Here is a 20,520-nt window from a genome sequence, read left to right as displayed (position 1 = left end):
CAAGTCGCCTCCAGGTCACTGCATAGTAGTATAGGACCCTTTTTCTAAGTCGGAGCGACTTGTGTCGCTCCTATTAGAACGGGTCCTGTGCTAATCAATGGCAGGCGACCCACTGCAACTTGTCAGGCGACCAAGTCGCCTGACAAGTCACGCTAGTGTGAATGGGGACTTAAAAAGCACCTGTCATTTCAGATCCATCACGGCAGCGCCTGTTAGTGGGCATCCACTCACCTGCTGCCGCCACGTCCCTCACCTTGTTGCGTCACTGCCGCATCACCAGCTGCCCCATTAAAGTGAATGGGACTGTCGGTGAGTAAACAGCGGGTTAGAGGAGGAGCTTCCGCGGGACAGAGATGACAGTTTGCTCTTTAAAAAAATTAGAATTTAAAAATCGACTTGATTTAAATCAAATCCATCCTGGTTCACACCACACAGAAGGTCTCACCGCAAACATTAGAGCAAGAGCAATAATTCCAGCGCAAGAACACCTCTAACTCTAGACTGGTAACCTGTAAAGACGTTGAAAACATTGCCTAATGGAGATTTTTAAAGGAAGTTCACCTTTACATAAAATCTGTAAGGTGAACTTACACTGAACCCCCTTCCATCATTCCCCCCGGCCCCCACTGACCTGGAGTCCCACGATCACCAGCAGTGAGACATTATCACTTTACCGGTCCAGGGATTTTAAATCATCGTGGCATAATCTCCTAAACGTACCTCTTTGCATGAACGTATATGAGGCATCCTAATTGGTTGGCACTGTCACATGCTGACCAATCAGAACCCGCCCAGCCCTTCCTGTCAGCGCTGGAGAAGAGGAGAGAAAGCTGCGAGTCCTGATTTTTCACAGCGGGTGATCGCAGGACTCAAAGTCAGCAAGACCAGTGGGAGGGGATGATGGAAGGGGGTCCACTGTAAGTTCACCTTACAGATTTTCTGTAAAGGTGAACTTACACTTAAAGGAGGAGTTCTGCCCCCCGAAAAAATGAAAAGGCAGCAGCTACAAGTACTGTAGCTGCTGAATTTTAATATTAGGACACTTACCTGTCCAGGATTCCCATGATGTCGGCACCCAAAGCCGATTTTTGGATCTGCTCTCAGGGTGCTACCACGGTCATTCAAGGTAAGGGAAACCTTACCTACTGCACATGCGCAAAGCATTACTAACTGGCTCGGTGGTGGAGGAAGGAGGAGGAGGGCCGAACTTCTGAGGGACGGCGCCGCGGCGCTGTCTCCCAGGAGTGGGGAAGGGTACCTGTCAAAAATAGGTATGCTCCTCCCTGAAAAGGTGCCAAATATGGCACCGGAGGGAGGAACAAAGCATGTAAGCGGAAGTTCCACTTTTGGGTGGAACTCCGCTTTAACCACTCTACGACCGCTCACAGTAATACTACTGCGGCAGAGTGGTTCGTTATCGTCCAGCCACGTAGTATTAACGTGATTGGACACTCCCCCTTCTGGGCGGCGCTTGCGCGCCGCCGGAGGCTCGCTCCCGCTGTTTTCATTCACAGCGGGAGTCGGGCCAGGGGAGGAGCAGCGGCGATCGCCGCTGCTCTTACCCGATCGTCGGGGATCGAGTCTGGAGAATGGAGAATCGCAAAAAATGGCCTGGTCATTAAAGAGGAGTTCCACCGCCCCCCCATGAAAAAATTAAAAATCAGCAGCTACAAATACTGTAGCTGCTAACTTTTAATATTAGGACACTTACCTGTCCAGGGTTCAAGCGATGGCGGCACCCGAAACCGGTTTTTGTATTGGCTCTCGGGGTGCTACCACCGCCATTCGAGGAAAGGGACACCTTAACTACTGCACATGCTCGAATCGCCCTGCGCTTTCTTATTGGCCCCGGCAGCGGTGGAAGAAGGAGGGGGGCTGAACTTCTGAGGGACGGCGCCATGGGGCTGTCTCCCAAAAGTGGAGAAGGGTACCTGTCAAAACCAGGTACCTGTTCCCTCCCTCCCCCCTGAAAGGTGCCAAAAGGCTCTCGGGGTGCTACCACCGCCATTCAAGGTAAGGGAAACCTCACCTACTGCACATGCACGAAGCGCACTGCACTTCCTTATTGATCCAGCGGTGTGGGAAAAAGGGGGGGCAAAATTCTAAAGGAATGCACCGTGGTGCTGTCTCCCGGAAGTGGGGAAGGGTACCTGTCAAAGCCAGGTACCCGTTCCCCCATCCCCCCTGAAAGGTGCCAAATGGCTCTCAGGGTGCTACCACCGCCATTCAAGGTAAGGGAAACCTCACCTACTGCACATGCACGAACTGCGCTGCGCTTTGTTATTGGCCCGGCGGCGTGGGAAAAAGGGGGGAGCAATCTTCTGAGGGACAGCCCCGTGGTGCTGTCTCCCGAAAGTAGGGAAGAGTACCTGTCAAAACCAGGTACCCGTTCCCGCCTCCCCCCTGAAAAGGTGCCAAATGTGGCACTGAAAGGGGGGGGGGGGAGCATATAAGCGGAAGTTCCACTTTTGAGTGGAAATCCGCTTTAAGGAAGTAAAACCTTGCGGTCCAGAAGTGGTTAAAGAACCCTCACTTCCTGTCCCAAAGAGACACCACGGAAGTGAGGAGAAATCAACAATCGGTTCTCACCAGAACAGATCCCTCCATTGAGGAATCTCTTCACTTCCTGTTCTGGTGACAACCATAAAACTTTGGACTTCCCCACACATCTCTGCTGACGTTGGAAAGAAACTGTCTGAAGTTTTGGGGGGGGGGGGGGACTCAGGTTTGTGAGTTGTCACCGGCCCCTCCTCCTCCTACTCCTACTCCTATTCAGGTGACAATGGTAACATTTTGGATGTTCCTTTACTTCCTGTCAGGTGACAACAGTGATCAGGACAGATGAAGGTGTCCCCAGTGCAGACACAGTCAGCATAACAGGTATGAGAGGAAGGGAGTCCAGTACAGGTATGAGGAGAAGAAGGGAGTCCGGTACAGGTATGAGGAGAGGGAGTGAGGAGTCCGGTACAGGTATGAGGAGAAGAAAGGGAGTCCAGTACAGGTATGAGGAGAAGGAAGTGAATCCAGCACAGGTATGAGGAGAAGGAAGTGAGTCCGGCACAGGTATGAGGAGAAGGAAGTGAGTCCGGCACAGGTATGAGGAGAAGAAGGGAGTCCGGCACAGGTATGAGGAGAAGGAAGTGAGTCCGGCACAGGTATGAGGAGAAGAAAGGGAGTCCGGTACAGGTATGAGGAGAGGAAGGGAGTCCGGTACAGGTATGAGGAGAAGAAAGGGAGTCCGGTACAGGTATGAGGAGAAGAAAGGGAGTCCAGTACAGGTATGAGGAGAAGGAAGTGAGTCCGGCACAGGTATGAGGAGAAGAAAGGGAGTCCGGTACAGGTATGAGGAGAAGAAAGGGAGTCCGGTACAGGTATGAGGAGAGGAAGGGAGTCCGGTACAGGTATGAGGAGAGGAAGGGAGTCCGGTACAGGTATGAGGAGAGGAAGGGAGTCCAGTACAGGTATGAGGAGAAGGAAGTGAGTCCGGCACAGGTATGAGGAGAAGGAAGTGAGTCCGGCACAGGTATGAGGAGAAGAAAGGGAGTCCGGCACAGGTATGAGGAGAAGAAAGGGAGTCCGGTACAGGTATGAGGAGAGGAAGGGAGTCCGGTACAGGTATGAGGAGAGGAAGGGAGTCCAATACAGGTATGAGGAGAAGGAAGGGAGTCCAGCACAGGTATGAGGAGAAGAAAGGGAGTCCGGTACAGGTATGAGGAGAAGAAAGGGAGTCCGGTACAGGTATGAGGAGAGGAAGGGAGTCCGGTACAGGTATGAGGAGAAGGAAGTGAGTCCGGTATAGGTATGAGGAGAAGGAAGGGAGGAGTTCAGTACAGGTATGAGGAGAAGGAAGGGAGGAGTTCAGTACAGGTATGAGGAGAAGGAAGGGAGGAGTTCAGTACAGGTATGAGGAGAGAAAGGGAGTCCAGTACAGGTTTGAGGAGAGGAAGTGAGGAGTCCGGTACAGGTATGAGGAGAGGAAGGGAGGAGTTCAGTACAGGTATGAGGAGAGGAAGGGAGGAGTTCAGTACAGGTTTGAGGAGAGGAAGTGAGGAGTCCGGTACAGGTATGAGGAGAGGAAGGGAGGAGTTCAGTACAGGTATGAGGAGAGAAAGGGAGTCCAGTACAGGTTTGAGGAGAGGAAGTGAGGAGTCCGGTACAGGTATGAGGAGAGGAAGGGAGGAGTTCAGTACAGGTATGAGGAGAGGAAGGGAGGAGTTCAGTACAGGTTTGAGGAGAGGAAGTGAGGAGTCCGGTACAGGTATGAGGAGAGGAAATGAGGAGTACAGTACAGGTATGAGGAGAAGAAGGGAGTCCAGTACAGGTATGAGGAGAAGAAAGGGAGTCCAGTACAGGTATGAGGAGAGGAAGGGAGGAGTTCAGTACAGGTATGAGGAGAGAAAGGGAGTCCAGTACAGGTTTGAGGAGAGGAAGTGAGGAGTCCAGTACAGGTATGAGGAGAAGAAGGGAGTACAGTACAGGTATGAGGAGAGGAAGGGAGTCCAGGGAATTAAGGATTTTCCTGAAGCACACCTCCAGCACCAGGAACTGTCTCTTCATATATCATGCTGGGACTTCTAGTTCCACAGCAGTCATGGTACAAGCTGAACCCCCCCGCCTCCCCAAACCACGGTTACCATAGCAACAAAGGCCCAGCCTGGTAACAAGTCGGGACCCCTAGTGACAGACCTGTCTGTTGCTCCCTCTCAGCCATCTTCCTGCAGCCGGGAACTCCTCACCTTTCACCTTTCACCCCTACCCTCTAACAGACACGCCCCCTTTTTCTCCCCAGCTCACGTGTTTAATCCAAAAATAAACCCCCCTTCCTCTGTCCCTGTCAGAAACAACCCGGGCCTCATAACCCTCTTCTGTATTTCATCACCCCTCTCCCCTCACAATCCCCTCTCCCCTCGATCAATGGCATTGCCAACATCAAACATGGCGCCGGTGCCAGCTGCCCGCCATCCTGGATGAGGGCAAAGCTTTATCTTCCTATGTAAAAAAGTTATATGGCAACTGTTAGTCAGTCCCTGAATGATACAATTTTTCTGCTCTTTGAAAAGAAGAAAAATAAAATAAATTCCCCCAAAGATCTACTTTTGCCACTAGTAAAAATGGCAGCTGCTCGGGCGCCACGTTTGTTACTGGAAATGTGACGTAGTGTCATATTTCCAAACATTCCATGGTCCAGGTGGAATGTACATAACAGTGTCTCGGGTTAATGATTAATCCTCCCGGGGTAGGAGAACCGTTGAAAGGGGCATGCCCAATTTAAAAATGGCCGCTGCGCCCCACCCTGGTCACTATGGGCAATACCAGTTGTGTACTGGAGATCAGCAATGAAGTTTCCTTATACCCTTGTCACACTGTCCTTGTGAGTGACAGATCACACGGGGACTTTGTACCGGGACCGGAGCACGGCTCTCCGCACTCATCATGTTGGCTTTTATAGCGAGGAGTATGGTGAGTGACAACGTGTGAGTGTGTGTGAGAGAATGGGGACCACAGGAGCTCTGTACACTATACATACCATATACATTATATCCCATATACACTATACATACCATATACATTATATCCCATATACACTATACATACCATATACATTATATCCCATATACACTAAACATACCATATACGCTATATACTTCATATATCCCATATATACACTATACATACCATATACATTATATCCCATATACACTATACATACCATATACATTATATCCCATATACACTATATACTCCATATACATTATATCCCATATACACTATACATACCATATACATTATATCCCATATGCATACATACCATATACATTATATCCCATATACACTATATACTCCATATATCCCATATATACACTATATACTCCATATATACTTCATATATCCCACATATACACTATATACTCCATATATACTCCATGTATCCCATATATACATATATACTTCACATATCCCATATATACTCCATATAGATCCCATATACACTATATACTCCATGTATCCCATATATACACTATATACTCCATATATACTTCATATATCCCATATATACACTATATACTTCACATATCCCATATACACTATATACTTCACATATCCCATATACACTATATACTTCACATATCCCATATACACTATACATCCCATATACATTATACTCTCTATATATCCCATATACACTATATACTTCATATATACTTCACATATCCCATATACACTATATATTCAATATACATTATACTCCATATATATCCCATATACTCAATATATCATATATACGCTATATATACTTTTAATACTCCATACATATCCCATATACACTATATGCTCCATATATACACTATGTACACTATATACTCCATATATCCCATATACACTATATACTCCATATACATTATATATCCTATATATTTCATATATATATATATCCCATATACACTATATATTTCATATATATCACATATACACTATATACTTCATGTATCCCATATTCATTATATACTCCATATATCCTATATACACTATATACTCCATATATACTATATACTCTGTAAATACACTATGTACTTTATATATCCCATATACACTATATACACCATATATACTTCATATGTACCATGTACACTATATACACTGTATATCTCATATACACCATATAGTATACGCCATAGATACTTCATATATCCCATGTACACTATATACTCCGTATATCCCATATATGCTATATTCTCCATATACACTATATACTCAATATATCCTTCATATATCCCATATACGCTATATAATCCATATATCCTATATATCCAATAAATGCTATATACTCTATATATCCCATATACACTATATACTTCATATATCCCATATACACTATATACTCTGTATACCCCATATACACTATATACCCCATATACACTATATACCCCATATACATTATATACCCCATATGCCCTATAAACTGCAAATACACTGTATACTACTCCATATATCCCATATACACTATATACTTCATATATTCTATAGCTGGGGGATGCATCTTAATGTATGCAGCACTTCGAGGGCTATTGTGCAATATCATTAATCATAAATGTATATACAATATATCCTTTACGTATACACATATATTATATTTATATGTATGCACATATTTATAGTATTTACTTTATGTATATATATATATATATATATATATATATATCCTTTATGTATGCACCTCTAATATATTTATTATTTATAGTATATGCTTTATGTACGCTCATATCTATAGTATATGCTTTATGTATAGCATATTTGTTATTTTATATCCGTTAAAGAAATCTTGACTAGTATGAAAGGAGCACTGGCATGTTGTGAATATTTGTATACGTCATTTCTATTTGATTTTAGTATATGATCTGATTGCACATACTGGTGTTGTGGCGGTAGCACTGTCTTGTATACCAGTGGTGGGTTGCATCACATGGTTGTGAAAACCTTGCTTTTACATTGTGTCGGTGTCTCTGGAGTTAGCTCAGTGACCTCACTTTAGTATCCAAAGTCCCCTGAACTTGTTTTTGCATGGATACTGTGTAATGATTTGTGTGTGCCGTGACATTGTAGCAATGTACATAGTACAAAATGAATTGGGTGTCTTCTATGTAGTGGAATGTTCTTGGCCGTTCCTGGGTAGTACACCAGATGTAAGTGCAAAGTTATCTGTTAGTATACCATAAGATTTTACACTTTGTGGGGCATTTAACATTTTTGGGGATGAAACTATGGAATGACTATGGGATGACCTGTACCTTTTGGCCCTGAGGGGATCCCATTAGAGCGGCATTGAAAAGCCTTGGCTGTGTGTGTAGCCACCAGCGTTGTTGACCTTCTGTTATAGAAGGTTCCATATACAGTATATTACCAACACCTGCCTTTATACACTTAGTCCATAGGGCTCAATATTGAGTTGACCCACCCTTTGCAGCTATAACAGCTTCAACTCTTCTGGGAAGGCTGTCCACAAGGTTTAGGAGTGTGTCTATGGGAATGGTTGACAATTTTTCCGGAAGGGCATTTGTGAGGTCAGGCACAGATGTGGAAGAAAAGGCCTGGCTCGCAGTCTCCGCTCTAATTCATCCCAAAGCGGTTCTATCAGGTTGAGGTCAGGACTCTGTGCAGTCCAGTCAAGTTCCTCCACCCCAAACTCACTCATCCATGTCTTGCTTTGTGCACTGGTGTGCAATCACGTTGGACCTGGGAAGGGGTCATCCCCAAAGTGTTACCACAAAGTTGGAAGCATGAAATTGTCCAAAATGTCTTGGTATGCTGAAACCTTAAGAATTCCCTTTACTGGAACTAAGGGGCCAAGTCCAACCTCACACCATAATCCCCCCCCCCCTTCACCAAATGATTTGGACCAGTACACAAAGTAAGGTCCATAAAGGCATGGATGAGCCAGTTTGGGGTGGAGGAACCTGATTGGCTGGAGTTACACTTTAATGCTTGTAAATCCAAACCAATAACTAAATTGAATTTCTAGCAACACACAAACTTTCATTACCTATCGCAAGACTTAAAGCGGAGCTTTAGCCAAAACATGTTGGATAAAACGGTTACAGCCCTTTCACACTGAGGTGCTTGAAAACTGCTGAGCACTTTTGCACCACTTTTGAGAAGCTAGTAGTGCACTTTTTTGAAGGACATGGGACTCTAAAGTAGTGATCGACCGATATCATTTTTTTATTGGCGATACCAATTTTTTGGTCATTGCATATCAGTATCAGTCGATATCTGCTGATATTTTCAGACATTTAAAAAAACATTTTTTTTTTTTTTTTTTTTTACACGGGTACTCTTGAGGAGGGATCTGGGGGTCTAAAAGACCCCAAACCCCTCCTCTGCACTTAAAAGCATTCAAAACGCCAAGTTTGGCTGTTTTGAATGCTGTCATTTTTTTTAATTTAGCGCCAGTACCCGGAAGTGATGTCATGACATCACTTCCGGGTTTTACACGGAGACCCAATCAGAGCCGAATGCGGCTTTGATCAGGTCTTCGGCGGCCGTGCAGGTAGGATGCCTGGGTCTCCCGGTGGGACGGGAGACCCGGGCGAGCCGCGGAAGGCAGCGAGAGGGGGGGGGGGGGCGTCCCTTCCCGCTCCTTGTAATGACAGCTGAGAAGCTTCTCAGCCGCATCCGTTGTCATTACAAGACAGCTGACCATCGGCTGTGGACGCTGCTACCGGGGTGATGCCTCTAGCTGCAGGGATCACTCCGGTACAAGCACTTTCCCGAAATATCGGTAACCTCAGGGGCCGATTCCGATATATCGGGGAAAGTGCAGATCGGCCCTCAATATATCGGCTTTGCCGATAATTGGCCAATCCCTACTCAAAAGCTGCTTCAAGAACCATTTGAGGAACTTTTTAGGTACTTCTTATTCATTTAAATGGAGAGGAACGTTTTTGAGGCACTTTTTTTAGCGCTGCAAACGTGCTCCAAAGACGCGGCTTGCAGGATTTTTCTTACCGCCCCACCAGTGCACCGTTCCAATGTGAAAGCAATCATTTATTTTAATGGAAGTAGGTTTTCGTGAGCTTTCAAACTCTTTTTTTTTTAGCTCCAAAGCGCTTTAAAAGCGCCTCGGTGTGAAAAGGCTCTTAGGGTTAGAGTCTCTGACAGGGTTTTACTACTGTCTGTCATCAACTAAGATGTGTTCGGACTAGTATTTGAGTCTATGTAAGTTCAGTCTTTTGCTGGCAAAACAGGTTTCCACAATAAACGTTGGTACTCCCTGTGCTCCACACACAGATCTGGTGTCCGCCTTCACCACACCATAAGTGCTCCCCTTAAGAATGGGCACTCACCAGAAAATCAATGATCATTCGCCTGTAAGCATAGGTTGCTTGCACCCTTGGTAACCTCGAACAGGAACGCTCCTAATGGATGACCACTGCTATCTGGTGTTCCTCAGAAACCGGACCGTACCAATAAAGATAGGATAGGAGGCACAATAGTGTAATACTGTTTCCCAGTTTTATTCCATAAATAAATGTACAAACACCAAAGTAACCCCCCTAATCCAATCTGCTTACATCAAAATGTAAAAGACAAGGCAGTATAATCGTAAAATGGCAACCACGGCGTTCTGGCCAGCTCACCGCTGCTGATGGACCCTCCCACAGCTTGTCCGCGGTGAGTTCCGGATTCCCGCCGTGACAACTCAGGTTACCAAGGAGACAGCGTGCCTACGTCCTGGCGCGTTTCGTCACAAAGGACTTCAACTGAGGACGCAAGCACACTGCGCTGCGCTCCACTTTATACTCGGCAAACTGGGATTCCGCCCTCTACATCCGTGAGACGTCTTTCCCTGGGCGGAACAAAGTGACGCTTCTGCTTCTACTGCTCCGCCTACACCCGGAGAACATCCCCGGATGTGGATGCGTATTGTTGGTAAAGTTTTGATGATGCTTTCGCGTCCACCTAGTACCGCCCCCAACCGGAAGCTATCACTGTCCGGAATATTCCCATATACCCAATAGTAAACAAATGGGCAAACTACTCCGGGATGTCATTGATATCAGGGGCGGAATCCAAATTATGCACAAGTATGCCATTCACACAAAACAGCAGATAAGGTGCAAATAGTGCATATATAAAAACCAAATAACATCACATAATTATAATAATAAGTTAAAATAATTTTCCAAAACTTATTACCATTAAAACCAAAAATGTGCAGCAGACTAAAGAGTATACATATATGTACCAATACTCCATATCGGTTTGCTGTTTGCTTAGTTCAGGGCTCAACAAACCCCGGGAGTCAAGTCGCATTGGCGACTAGAATTAGCGACCTGGCGCCTGGGGTGCACTGCAGGAGGTGTCCTGTCCCTTTTTGCGCCCCCACCTACTCCCCGAGTGCATGGACTACCGCGCCATCCAATAATTGAGGCCGCAGCTTTTCGGCCTTCTTCAGTGAGAGAACGGGGAACTGGCGCCCCCTTGTGGTGGCCGGGAGTTTGACAAGCAGTCACTAATGGCTGTTTCCCCTGCCTGTTCTCAATGCCTGTCCATCCCTTTCCCAAGAGAAGATGAGAAGGAAGTTTTTGCAGGCTTCATCTCCCTGTCCACTTACCTTTGCTTAAAGGTAAGTGGACAGGGAGTGTGGTTATTATAATTATTTATTCATTTTTTAAATTATTAGAAGATAAGAAAAAAATAATAATTATTTTTCTTTTTCAATTATTATTAAAAAAAAAAAAAATATATATATATATATATATATATATATATATATATATATATATATAAAATATATAATTTTTTTTCCCTCATCGCCATGCCACAGCCACACAGCTGAAGGCCCCTTTCACACGGGCTGTCTGATCAGGTCCGCCTGTCAATTTTTCAGGCAGACCTGATCGGACCCTTCAGTCTCCTCTATGGAGCGGTAATCTGCCGCCATCTGATCCTGTCCGCCAAAAACAGACGGATGGTGGTTCTATTTTCTATACATCCCGTGGATCGGATCAGATGGCATCGGATGGAAACAGACAGACAGTCTGTTTCCATCCGAATGCGCTATAGAGGAGAGTGGGGTTCTAGTCGTCTTTATGTGTAAATTAAAATTTAATATGTTATTTTTTTGGAAATAAAGCTTGGTTGTTCGTTTAAAAAAAAACTGGCTCCTAACTTTTTTAGCTGGCTCCTAGATTTAAGGCAAATTTTTCAAGCCCTGGCTTAGCTGAATACAGTATGGTGCAGTTGGTGTCATTGAATAAGACAAGTCTGATGTCCTAGAACATGAGCGGGGGGCACATATGTTCCCTCCTGTCACGGCTCTGTCTTGCCTTTGCAGAATAGCGGAGATGTTTCCAGTGTATTGTATTACAGCTTGTAGCCGGCTGTGATTGTAGAAGGCACAGAGAACACACTGTACATCCTCTGGATAGTATTTTTTACATTTGTCATTCTACAACACTGAAGCTGCCTTATCAAGTGTCTGATCGTTTTTTAGGCTTTGTTTTTATTTTTTTTAAAAAAAAACATTTTTTTAGACGTTTTTTTTTTTTCATTTTTTTTAAGTTTATTGCAATAGGTAAATAGTGCTACGAAGTGCCTTTTAGGCTACGTTTCCACAAATGCAACTAAAAAGTTGTGCGATTTCAAGTGCGACTTTGTAATGCCACTTGTGATCGACTTTACAACGACTTCTTGCCTTCTATAAGGCCCCGTTTCCACTAGTTGTGACTTGTTGTGCGTCTTGACACATGTCAAGTCGCATGACAAGTCAAAAACCTGTTCAATCAGGACCATTCTAAAAATTGCGACTCAAGACGCAGTGACTCCAGAAAAGGTTTTTGCACTACTTTTTGACGACTTCAGTGCGACTTGTCCCTCATAGAAGGCAAGAGGTCGTTGTAAAGTCGCACACAAGTCACATTACAAAGTTGCACTTGAAATCGCGTGACTTTTTTAGTCGCATTAGTGGAAACGTAGCATGAGGGACAAGTCGCCAAAAAGTAGTGCAAAAAACTTTTCTGGAGTCGCTGCGTCTTGAGTCGCAATAGTTAGAATGGTCCTGATTGAACAGGTTTTTGACTTGTCATGCGACTTGACATGTGTCAAGACGCACAAAGAGTTGCACCAGTGGAAACAGGGCCTTTAAGTTATCAGTTGTGTTTGGCCTCATGCACACGAGGCGGACTCTGCGATCTCACGATCTTAATCCGGTGATCAGAATACCGCTACCTATCAGATTCTGCTACCGGAAGTGACGTTCGGACTAAAACAACTTACTGCGCATGCGCCATGCGTTGCAACATGGCCGCTATGCGTTCCAATAGGTTTTCTAATGTGACAGAACACGAAGCAGAGGTGGACATCTTCTCACACCCACGCAAGTCTTGAATTTTACATTTATTTTAGCAGTAAACTCACCTTATATACTGAATCACAGTATTTACATTTGTATTATTTTTATATTCTAGTAAGTAAAGTGAGAAACCTGCAGGCAGAAGGTGGTGACGGCCATCTTGGTACACCCAGAATTGCTCAGTGACAAACTGATTATATAGTGAAATAGACTATTTTTTTTTTTTTAAAGGAATCTTTATTTAGTTTTGCGTGTAAATCACAGATAAAGAAACAACAGTACACAAAGACAGAAGGCAGAGGGGAGGCCAAACGGTGCCACACACCCATGAACATAACATATCAGGTCAGAATACAAAGGCACATATTTGGCAAATATGATAACTGTAGCAGCTCAGGACAGAGGTCGGGCCGCCGGCATCTGAAATCATATAACAACCGCGGGCGTCCACAGGAGCAGTACATTACACAAAGCCAGCTCCAAGGGGCCCCAGGCCGGGGCCCACAATGAGGGAGGGGGGGCAAACTAGCCTTCATCAAACCACCCCCGTGGTGGTACCCCCAGCCAGGGTCCCCCCCCCAGTCATGTCCCCGTCACCCAAGACGGACAGCAGCCTTGGTCCCAACAGGGAAACATAGGCAGCCCCTCACGGCACAAATGGAGAGCAATCAAAGTGCCAGCAGTCCACCTAGCGAAGTCCAAAAACAAAGCCATCAATAGGTAGTATAAACATCATGTAATAAGGGAGAAAGAGAAGGGAGGAAGGGGGAAAATGGAGAAAAGGGAGGAGGAGAAAGAAAGGAAGAAAGTATTGTACCTGTCGACGTCCAGATCTCCCCGACTGCCGCGCGCCGACGTGGCCACCTCCAACATCCCTGAAGCTCAAGACACCACCTAGCAGATACTCTAAGCAAGAGATAAAGCAGGCTAACCCAGGGACGGGTCGGCCAGCACCAGCACCAGTAAGGCCCAGTTGAGGCTCGAGGGCAGCAGGGCCGGATCGCCCGCATAGTCAAGCCATGGCTGCTATTTCTCATCATTTCGTTCCCACACCCCTCTACATTTAGCCATCCGTGAAATAGACTATTTCACCTGGTCGCGGTGAAATAGTCTATTTCAGTATATAAGGTGAGTTTACTGCTAAAATAAATGAAAAATTCAAGACTTGGGTGGGTGTAAGAAGATGTCCACCTCTGCTTCGTGTTCTGTCACATTAGGAAACTTATTGGAATGCATAGCGGCCATGTTGGAACGCATGATGCATGACGCATGTGCAGTAAGTTTTCTCGTACTAACGTCACTTCCGGTTGCAGAATCTGATAGGTAGCGCTATTCTGATAGAACACCGGCATTTCCACGATTCATGTAACAAGTGCAGAGCAGTTCTGTGCTCACAGCTGTCAAACTTTGTCGACTTGTTTGTTTGTTTTTTTTTCTTTATCACAACATTGTTCAGCACTGAGAGATAAAATGAAACATTGTGAATCATTTGGTTCTTTTAGATCAAATGGATGAACTGTAAATGAGGTTAGTTTACCACTTAAAGACTTAAGCCCCTCATGGGGTGGACCTGCTCGGCGGACTCCGCTAGCTCAGTGGGGATCGCTCCGTTGATCGCTCCGTTGGGGATCGCTCCGTTGATCCCCACTGAGCAGGTGGATGACAGCTCCGTCTCCTCTCACTGTGCAGAGACGAACCGGTGAGAGTCCCGATCTCCTCTATGGGGAGTTCAGATGAAAACACAGTCTGTCCCGACCCGCTAGACGGATAATGAACGTATCGCCACCTTTCTGTTTTCAGTGAATCTAGTCAGATCGGATGAGAGACGGGTGTCCGCTGACATCTGCCTCTCCATAGAGAAGAATGGGTGAAAAACTGACAGGCAGACCTGATCAGTCCGATCGTGTGAAAGGGGCCTAAGCCTTTTTCTGACACTTGTTGCTTACAAGTTAAAATCTGTTTTTTTTTTTTTTGCTAGAAAATTACTTAGAACCCCCAAATATTATTATTATTATTTTTTTTTTTTGCAAGGAGACCCTAGAGAATAAAATGGCGGTCGTTGCAATATTTTAATTTTTACTTTAATATTTTTATTTGCAATATTTTATGTCACACTGTATTTGCACAGCGGTCTTTGAAACACAATTTTTTAAGGAAAAAAATACACTTCAATAAATAAAAAAAAAAAAAAAACTGAACAGTAAAGTTAGCCCAATTTTTTGTATAATGATGTTACGCCGAGAAGCGTGATCTTTATTCTAAGCAAAAAAATCGTGATTTTCATTTTATCCAGAATCGTGCAGCTCTAATCCACATTATCCTGTTCAGTAAATTTCACAAACTATTGCAGTATCTTCCTGTGCAATCCTAATCCCATGGCCCAACCTCAACCGGACAGAACACCTTTAAGATAAATTAGAGCGCAGACTGCGAGCCAGACCTTCTCATCCACATCAGTGCCTGACCTCACAAATGCGCTTCTGAAAGAATGGTCAAAAATTCCCATAGACACACTCCTAAACATTATGGACAGCCTTCCCAGAAGAGCTGAAGCTGTTATACAGTATCTCACAAAAGTAAATATACCCCTCACATTTTTGTAAATATTTTATTATATCTTTTCATGTGACAACACTGAAGAAATAATACTTTACTACAATGTAAAGTAGTGAGTGTACAGCTTGTTTAACAGTGTAAATTTGCTGTCCCCTCAAAATAACTCAACACACAGCCATTAATGTCTAAACTGCTGGCAACAAAAGTGAGTACACCCCTAAGTGGAAATGTCCAAATTGGGCCTAAAGTGTCAATATTTTGTGTGGCCACCATTATTTTCCAGCACTGCCTTAACCCTCTTGAGCATGGAGTTCACCACTCCTCCATGATGACATCACAGAGCTGGTGGATGTTAGAGACCTTGCGCTCCTCCACCTTCCATTTGAGGATGCCCCACAGATGCTCAATAGGGTTTAGGTCTGGAGACATGCTTGGCCAGTCCATCACCTTTACCCTCAGCTTCTTTAGCAAGGCAGTGGTCGTCTTGGAGGTGTGTTTGGGGTCGTTATCCTGTTGGAATACTGCCCTGCGGCCCAGTCTCTGAAGGGAGGGGATCATGCTCTGCTTCAGTATGTCACAGTACATGTTGGCATTCATGGTTCCCTCAATGAACTGTAGCTCCCCAGTGCCGGCAGCACTCATGCAGCCCCAGACCATGACACTCCCACCACCATGCTCGACTGTAGGCAAGACACACTTGTCTTTGTACTCATCATCTGGTTGCCACCACACACCCTTGACACCATCTGAACCAAATAAGTTTATCTTGTTTCATCAGACCACAGGACATGATTCTAGTAATCCATGTCCTTAGTCTGCTTGTCTTCAGCAAACTGTTTGCAGGCTTTCTTGTGCATCATCTTTAGAAGAGGCTTCCTTCTGGGATGACAGCCATGCAGACCAATTTGATGCAGTGTGCGGCGTATGGTCTGAGCACTGACAGGCTGACCCCCCCACCCCTTCAACCTCTGCAGCAATGCTGGCAGCACTCATACGTCTATTTCCCAAAGACAACCTCTGGATATGACGCTGAGCACATGCACTCATCTTCTTTGGTGGACCATGGTGAGGCCTGTTCTGAGTGGAACCTGTCCTGTTAAACCGCTGTATGGTCTTGGCCACCGTGCTGCAGCTCAGTTTGAGGGTCTTGGCAATCTTCTTATATTCTAGGCCAGGGGTCGGCAACCCGCGGCTCCGGAGCCGCATGTGGCTCTTTTACATCTTTGCCGCGGCTCCGGGGCGGATACTAGCGAGGGGAGGAGGCGCTCCTCACTGTGGCGGGTGCTGTACTGGCTGTGACTCGCATGGGGGCGGTGCGTGCGTTAGTCACGCACCGTCCCGACGTCACCTTCCCGCCCGCTGTCAGATCGGAGGGCAGCGGCGCGCATGCAGGAGAAAGATGACATCCATCCAGACTCCCGTGCCAGGCACCAGTGTGAGGTAAGTGAACTGATGCCTGGGGGGGGGGAGCCCGAGCGCGGCCCGGCCCACACACTGCATTGAAGGGGGTTATGTATGGTGGTCTCTGCAAGTGATGCCCCGGCCCACACACTGCATTGAAGGGGGTTATGTATGGTGGTCTCTGCAAGTGATGCCCCGGCCCACACACTGCATTGAAGGGGGTTATGTATGGTGGTCTCTGCAAGTGATGCCCCGGCCCACACACTGCATTGAAGGGGGTTATGTATGGTGGTCTCTGCAAGTGATGCCCCGGCCCACACACTGCATTGAAGGGGGTTATGTATGGTGGTCTCTGCAAGTGATGCCCCGGCCCACACACTGCATTGAAGGGGGTTATGTATGGTGGTCTCTGCAAGTGATGCCCCGGCCCACACACTGCATTGAAGGGGGCATGTATGGTGGTCTCTGCATATTCAGGGGGCATGGAAGTGAAGTGATGCCTCAGGGGGGGACCTGGCCCACACACTGCATTGAAAGGGGCATGTATGGTGGTCACTACATTGAAAGGGGCATGTACGCTGGTCACTACATTGTAAGGGGCATGTATGGTGGTCACTACATTGAAAGGGGCATGTATGGTGGTCACTACATTGTAAGGGGCATGTATGCTGGTCACTACATTGAAAGGGGCATGTATGGTGGTCACTACATTGTAAGGGGCATGTATGGTGGTCACTACATTGTAAGGGGCATGTATGCTGGTCACTACATTGAAAGGGGCATTATTAATTATTATTTACATCAGACACTGATTATTATTTATGGTACACTGGGGCCCTGAATAATTTTCTATGGCATTTTGGGGCATTGATTATTGGGCATAGCAAATTTTGCTATGGGGCCCTCTGATTTCTAATTACGTCCCTTTTTTGGACCCCCTGTGTATATATAGCATTAAGGTAAGAAACAATATATGCAGTGTTATATTTGTTTTAAAAGTCGCAATGGTTTTGCGGCTCCCAGTTTTTTTTTTTTCTTCGGAAACGGGTCCGAGTGGCTCTTTTTGTCTTAAAGGTTGCAGACCCCTGTTCTAGGCCATCTTTATGTAGAGCAACAATTGTTTTTTTTCAGATCCTCAGAGAGTTCTTTGCCATGAGGTGCCATGTTGAACTTCTAGTGACCAGTATGAGAGAGTGAGAGCGATAAACACCAACTTTAACACACCTGCTCCCCATTCACACCTGAGACCTTGTAACACTAACGAGTCACATGACACCGGGAGGGAAAATGGCTAATTGGGCCCAATTTGGACATTTTCACTTAGGGGTGTACTGACTTTTGTTGCCAGCAGTTTAGACATTAATGGCTGTGTGTTGAGTTATTTTGAAGGGACAGCAAATTTACACTGTAAGGCTCCATTCACACCTGAGCGTATCATTTTCAAGCGTTTTTTAGTCGTTTTTTTTGGTTGTTTTTCTGGCGTTTTTTAGGCCCTTTTTTGCAGGTGTTTGGAGGCAGGCATTGGCATCTAACAAGAATGCTGGTAATCTGCCAAAACAGAAGCTCATGTACTTTTTTGAGCTTCAGGCGATAAAACGCTCAGATGTGAACAGGGGCCATTGAAATAAATGAGATTTTGCTTGTTGGGCGTTTTATGAGCTGAAAAACGCTCGGGTGTGAACGGGGCCTTATACAAGCTGTACACTCACTACTTTACATTGTAGCAAAGTGTCATTTCTTCAGTGTTGTCACATGAAAAGATAGAATAAAATATTTACAAGAAGGTGAGGGGTTTACTCACTTTTGTGAGATACTGTAGCTGCAATGGGTGGGCCAACTCAATATTGAACCCTACGGACTAAGACTGGGATGCCAATAAAGTTCATGAGCGTGTAAAGGCAGGCGTCCCAATACTTTTGGTAATATAATGTATGTGAATAGGACAGTACCACAACTGCGAGTCAAACACTTGTTTTGCAGTTGCGGCATGGTGCCGCAACATAAAATTGGCATTCGGCAATAAAGAGAAAAGTGAAAAAAAAAAGGCATCAGGAGGCTGCTAACCTCCTTCCACCGTCTTCTGAAAAGTTCTCCACTGTGGATTGCTTTTCAGTGGGGTGGTAAATGATACAGCTGGTGTGAAAGGAGCCTTACAGTAGGGATCTGGGTGACGGAGCAGTATGCACTTGTTGCACTTTACTCAGTCTCTGTATCTTGTGACCTTGTCATCCAGCGGTTACGAGAGGTTAACCACCAGTGGAGGAATGTGCCCAGAAGAAGGAAATAAGTCCAACAGTCTAAGAAAGAACTAGATCAAAGTTTCATTCTTTATTATTGATTGTTGCACGCAACAGACACACTCATTGTATTTCAGTGGAGTTACAGGAACAGAACATGCCTTGTGTAAGGGGATGGTATGTTTGTTTGTTTTTTTTTAACAAGTTTTTATATATATATATATATATATATATATATATATATATATAGGGCTTTTTTTCTCAGAGAATAGGTGCAGGTACTTCCCTCATTTGAGTCACCCCTTTTCTCGCCACCCTACCCACCTCTGAGCGCTGTCCTTGGGTTCCACCCTCTACCCACCTCCCAGTACCCCCCTGGGTAATTTGTCTAGAATTTGTTCATGATAACTAGAAAATCAGTAAATGAGATCCCCTGGAATCGGCAACAATAGCCCCCCCCCCTCCCCGCCCCCGAACAATAGATCCCACCAGCCACAATAAATCTTCCCCTGCAACAATAGAAAAAACAGTAAAATAGATCCCCTGCATTGCATGTTTTAGAAGATATTTACGGTACCTACAGGTTAACCTTATTATAGGCTTTCCTGTAGGTATAAATAAAAAAGCGGACTTTACTACCACTTACATTGCAAATCTTCTCCTATTACTATTCCCATAGGCTCATTTGAAGGTTGATGATTGTTGGGGCGCAGAAGCAGGGCACCTGATAAATGTTCATTTTTTTTCATCCAGAACATGCTCCATCATGTATTTAGTAGGCTTCATTCACATATAGACGTCTCGTCTCGTATCAATTTTGCATGCGACTCCGAACAATTGCAAGTTGCGGGATGCCCGTGTTATTCCCGTGACTTGCAATGGTACCCCAAACGCGGCGAGATTTTGCCGCAATTGTCGCCCAAGCATAGCTGAAAAATAGCGCAAACAGAATCGTGGGGCGCCTGTCGCCCAAAATAAGTTCTTTTACTTTCTTTGGGCGACAGGCATCCTGCGATTCTGTTTGCGCGATTTTACTGCGTCAGGTGACAATCGTGGCAAAATGGCGCCACATTTGGGGTGCCAATGCAAGTCACGGGAATCGCACGGGTGTCCTGCGACTTGCAATGGTTCGGAATTGAGGGCAGAATCACGGCAATTCTGTCCGCGATCCGAGACGCCGAATGGGAATGGAGCCTTGGTTGCTGACACTGCACTAGTAATAAATCTGTTTTTACAGACACTGTGTGGAACCCAAGCTACTTAACTAATCCAGCCACCACAAGCCACCAGAGTACTTACTTTTACCATGGGTCCACTTCCTTTCTGTGTACACGGGTAGGCGGGTAAGAAGAATTCCAGGTATGGATATTTTATTCAGTTACATTGGCCCAGCTTGGACCAATGTAACTATGTACTGTATATATCATACCTGGCCAATCCCCCCTAGAGCCTGGAAATCACTGAAAAAGACAT

At 45.4% G+C, this 20,520-nt stretch overlaps 2 protein-coding genes across 2 annotated transcripts in view; one reads left to right on the top strand and one right to left on the bottom strand.

Moving 5' to 3' along the window:
* The window catches only part of PTPA (protein phosphatase 2 phosphatase activator), a 206,325-nt gene extending 201,545 nt beyond the window's left edge, over positions 1-4,780 (bottom strand). The window contains exon 1 of the mRNA XM_082263098.1: positions 4,687-4,780. Coding sequence (XP_082119224.1) covers positions 4,687-4,711 — 25 coding nt within the window. The 5' untranslated portion in view covers positions 4,712-4,780. The remainder of the gene's footprint in view (positions 1-4,686) is intronic.
* Positions 4,781-5,129: 349 nt separating this feature from the next.
* The window catches only part of CRAT (carnitine O-acetyltransferase), a 75,916-nt gene continuing 60,525 nt past the window's right edge, over positions 5,130-20,520 (top strand). Inside the window, exon 1 of the mRNA XM_082263072.1 lies at positions 5,130-5,460. Within this exon, the coding sequence (XP_082119198.1) occupies positions 5,434-5,460 (27 nt within the window). The 5' untranslated portion in view covers positions 5,130-5,433. The remainder of the gene's footprint in view (positions 5,461-20,520) is intronic.

The sequence above is a fragment of the Pelophylax lessonae genome (assembly GCF_965119305.1).
Source record: "Pelophylax lessonae genome assembly, chromosome: 7".
NCBI lineage: Eukaryota > Metazoa > Chordata > Amphibia > Anura > Ranidae > Pelophylax > Pelophylax lessonae.
This window is presented reverse-complemented; position numbering and strand designations above follow the sequence as displayed.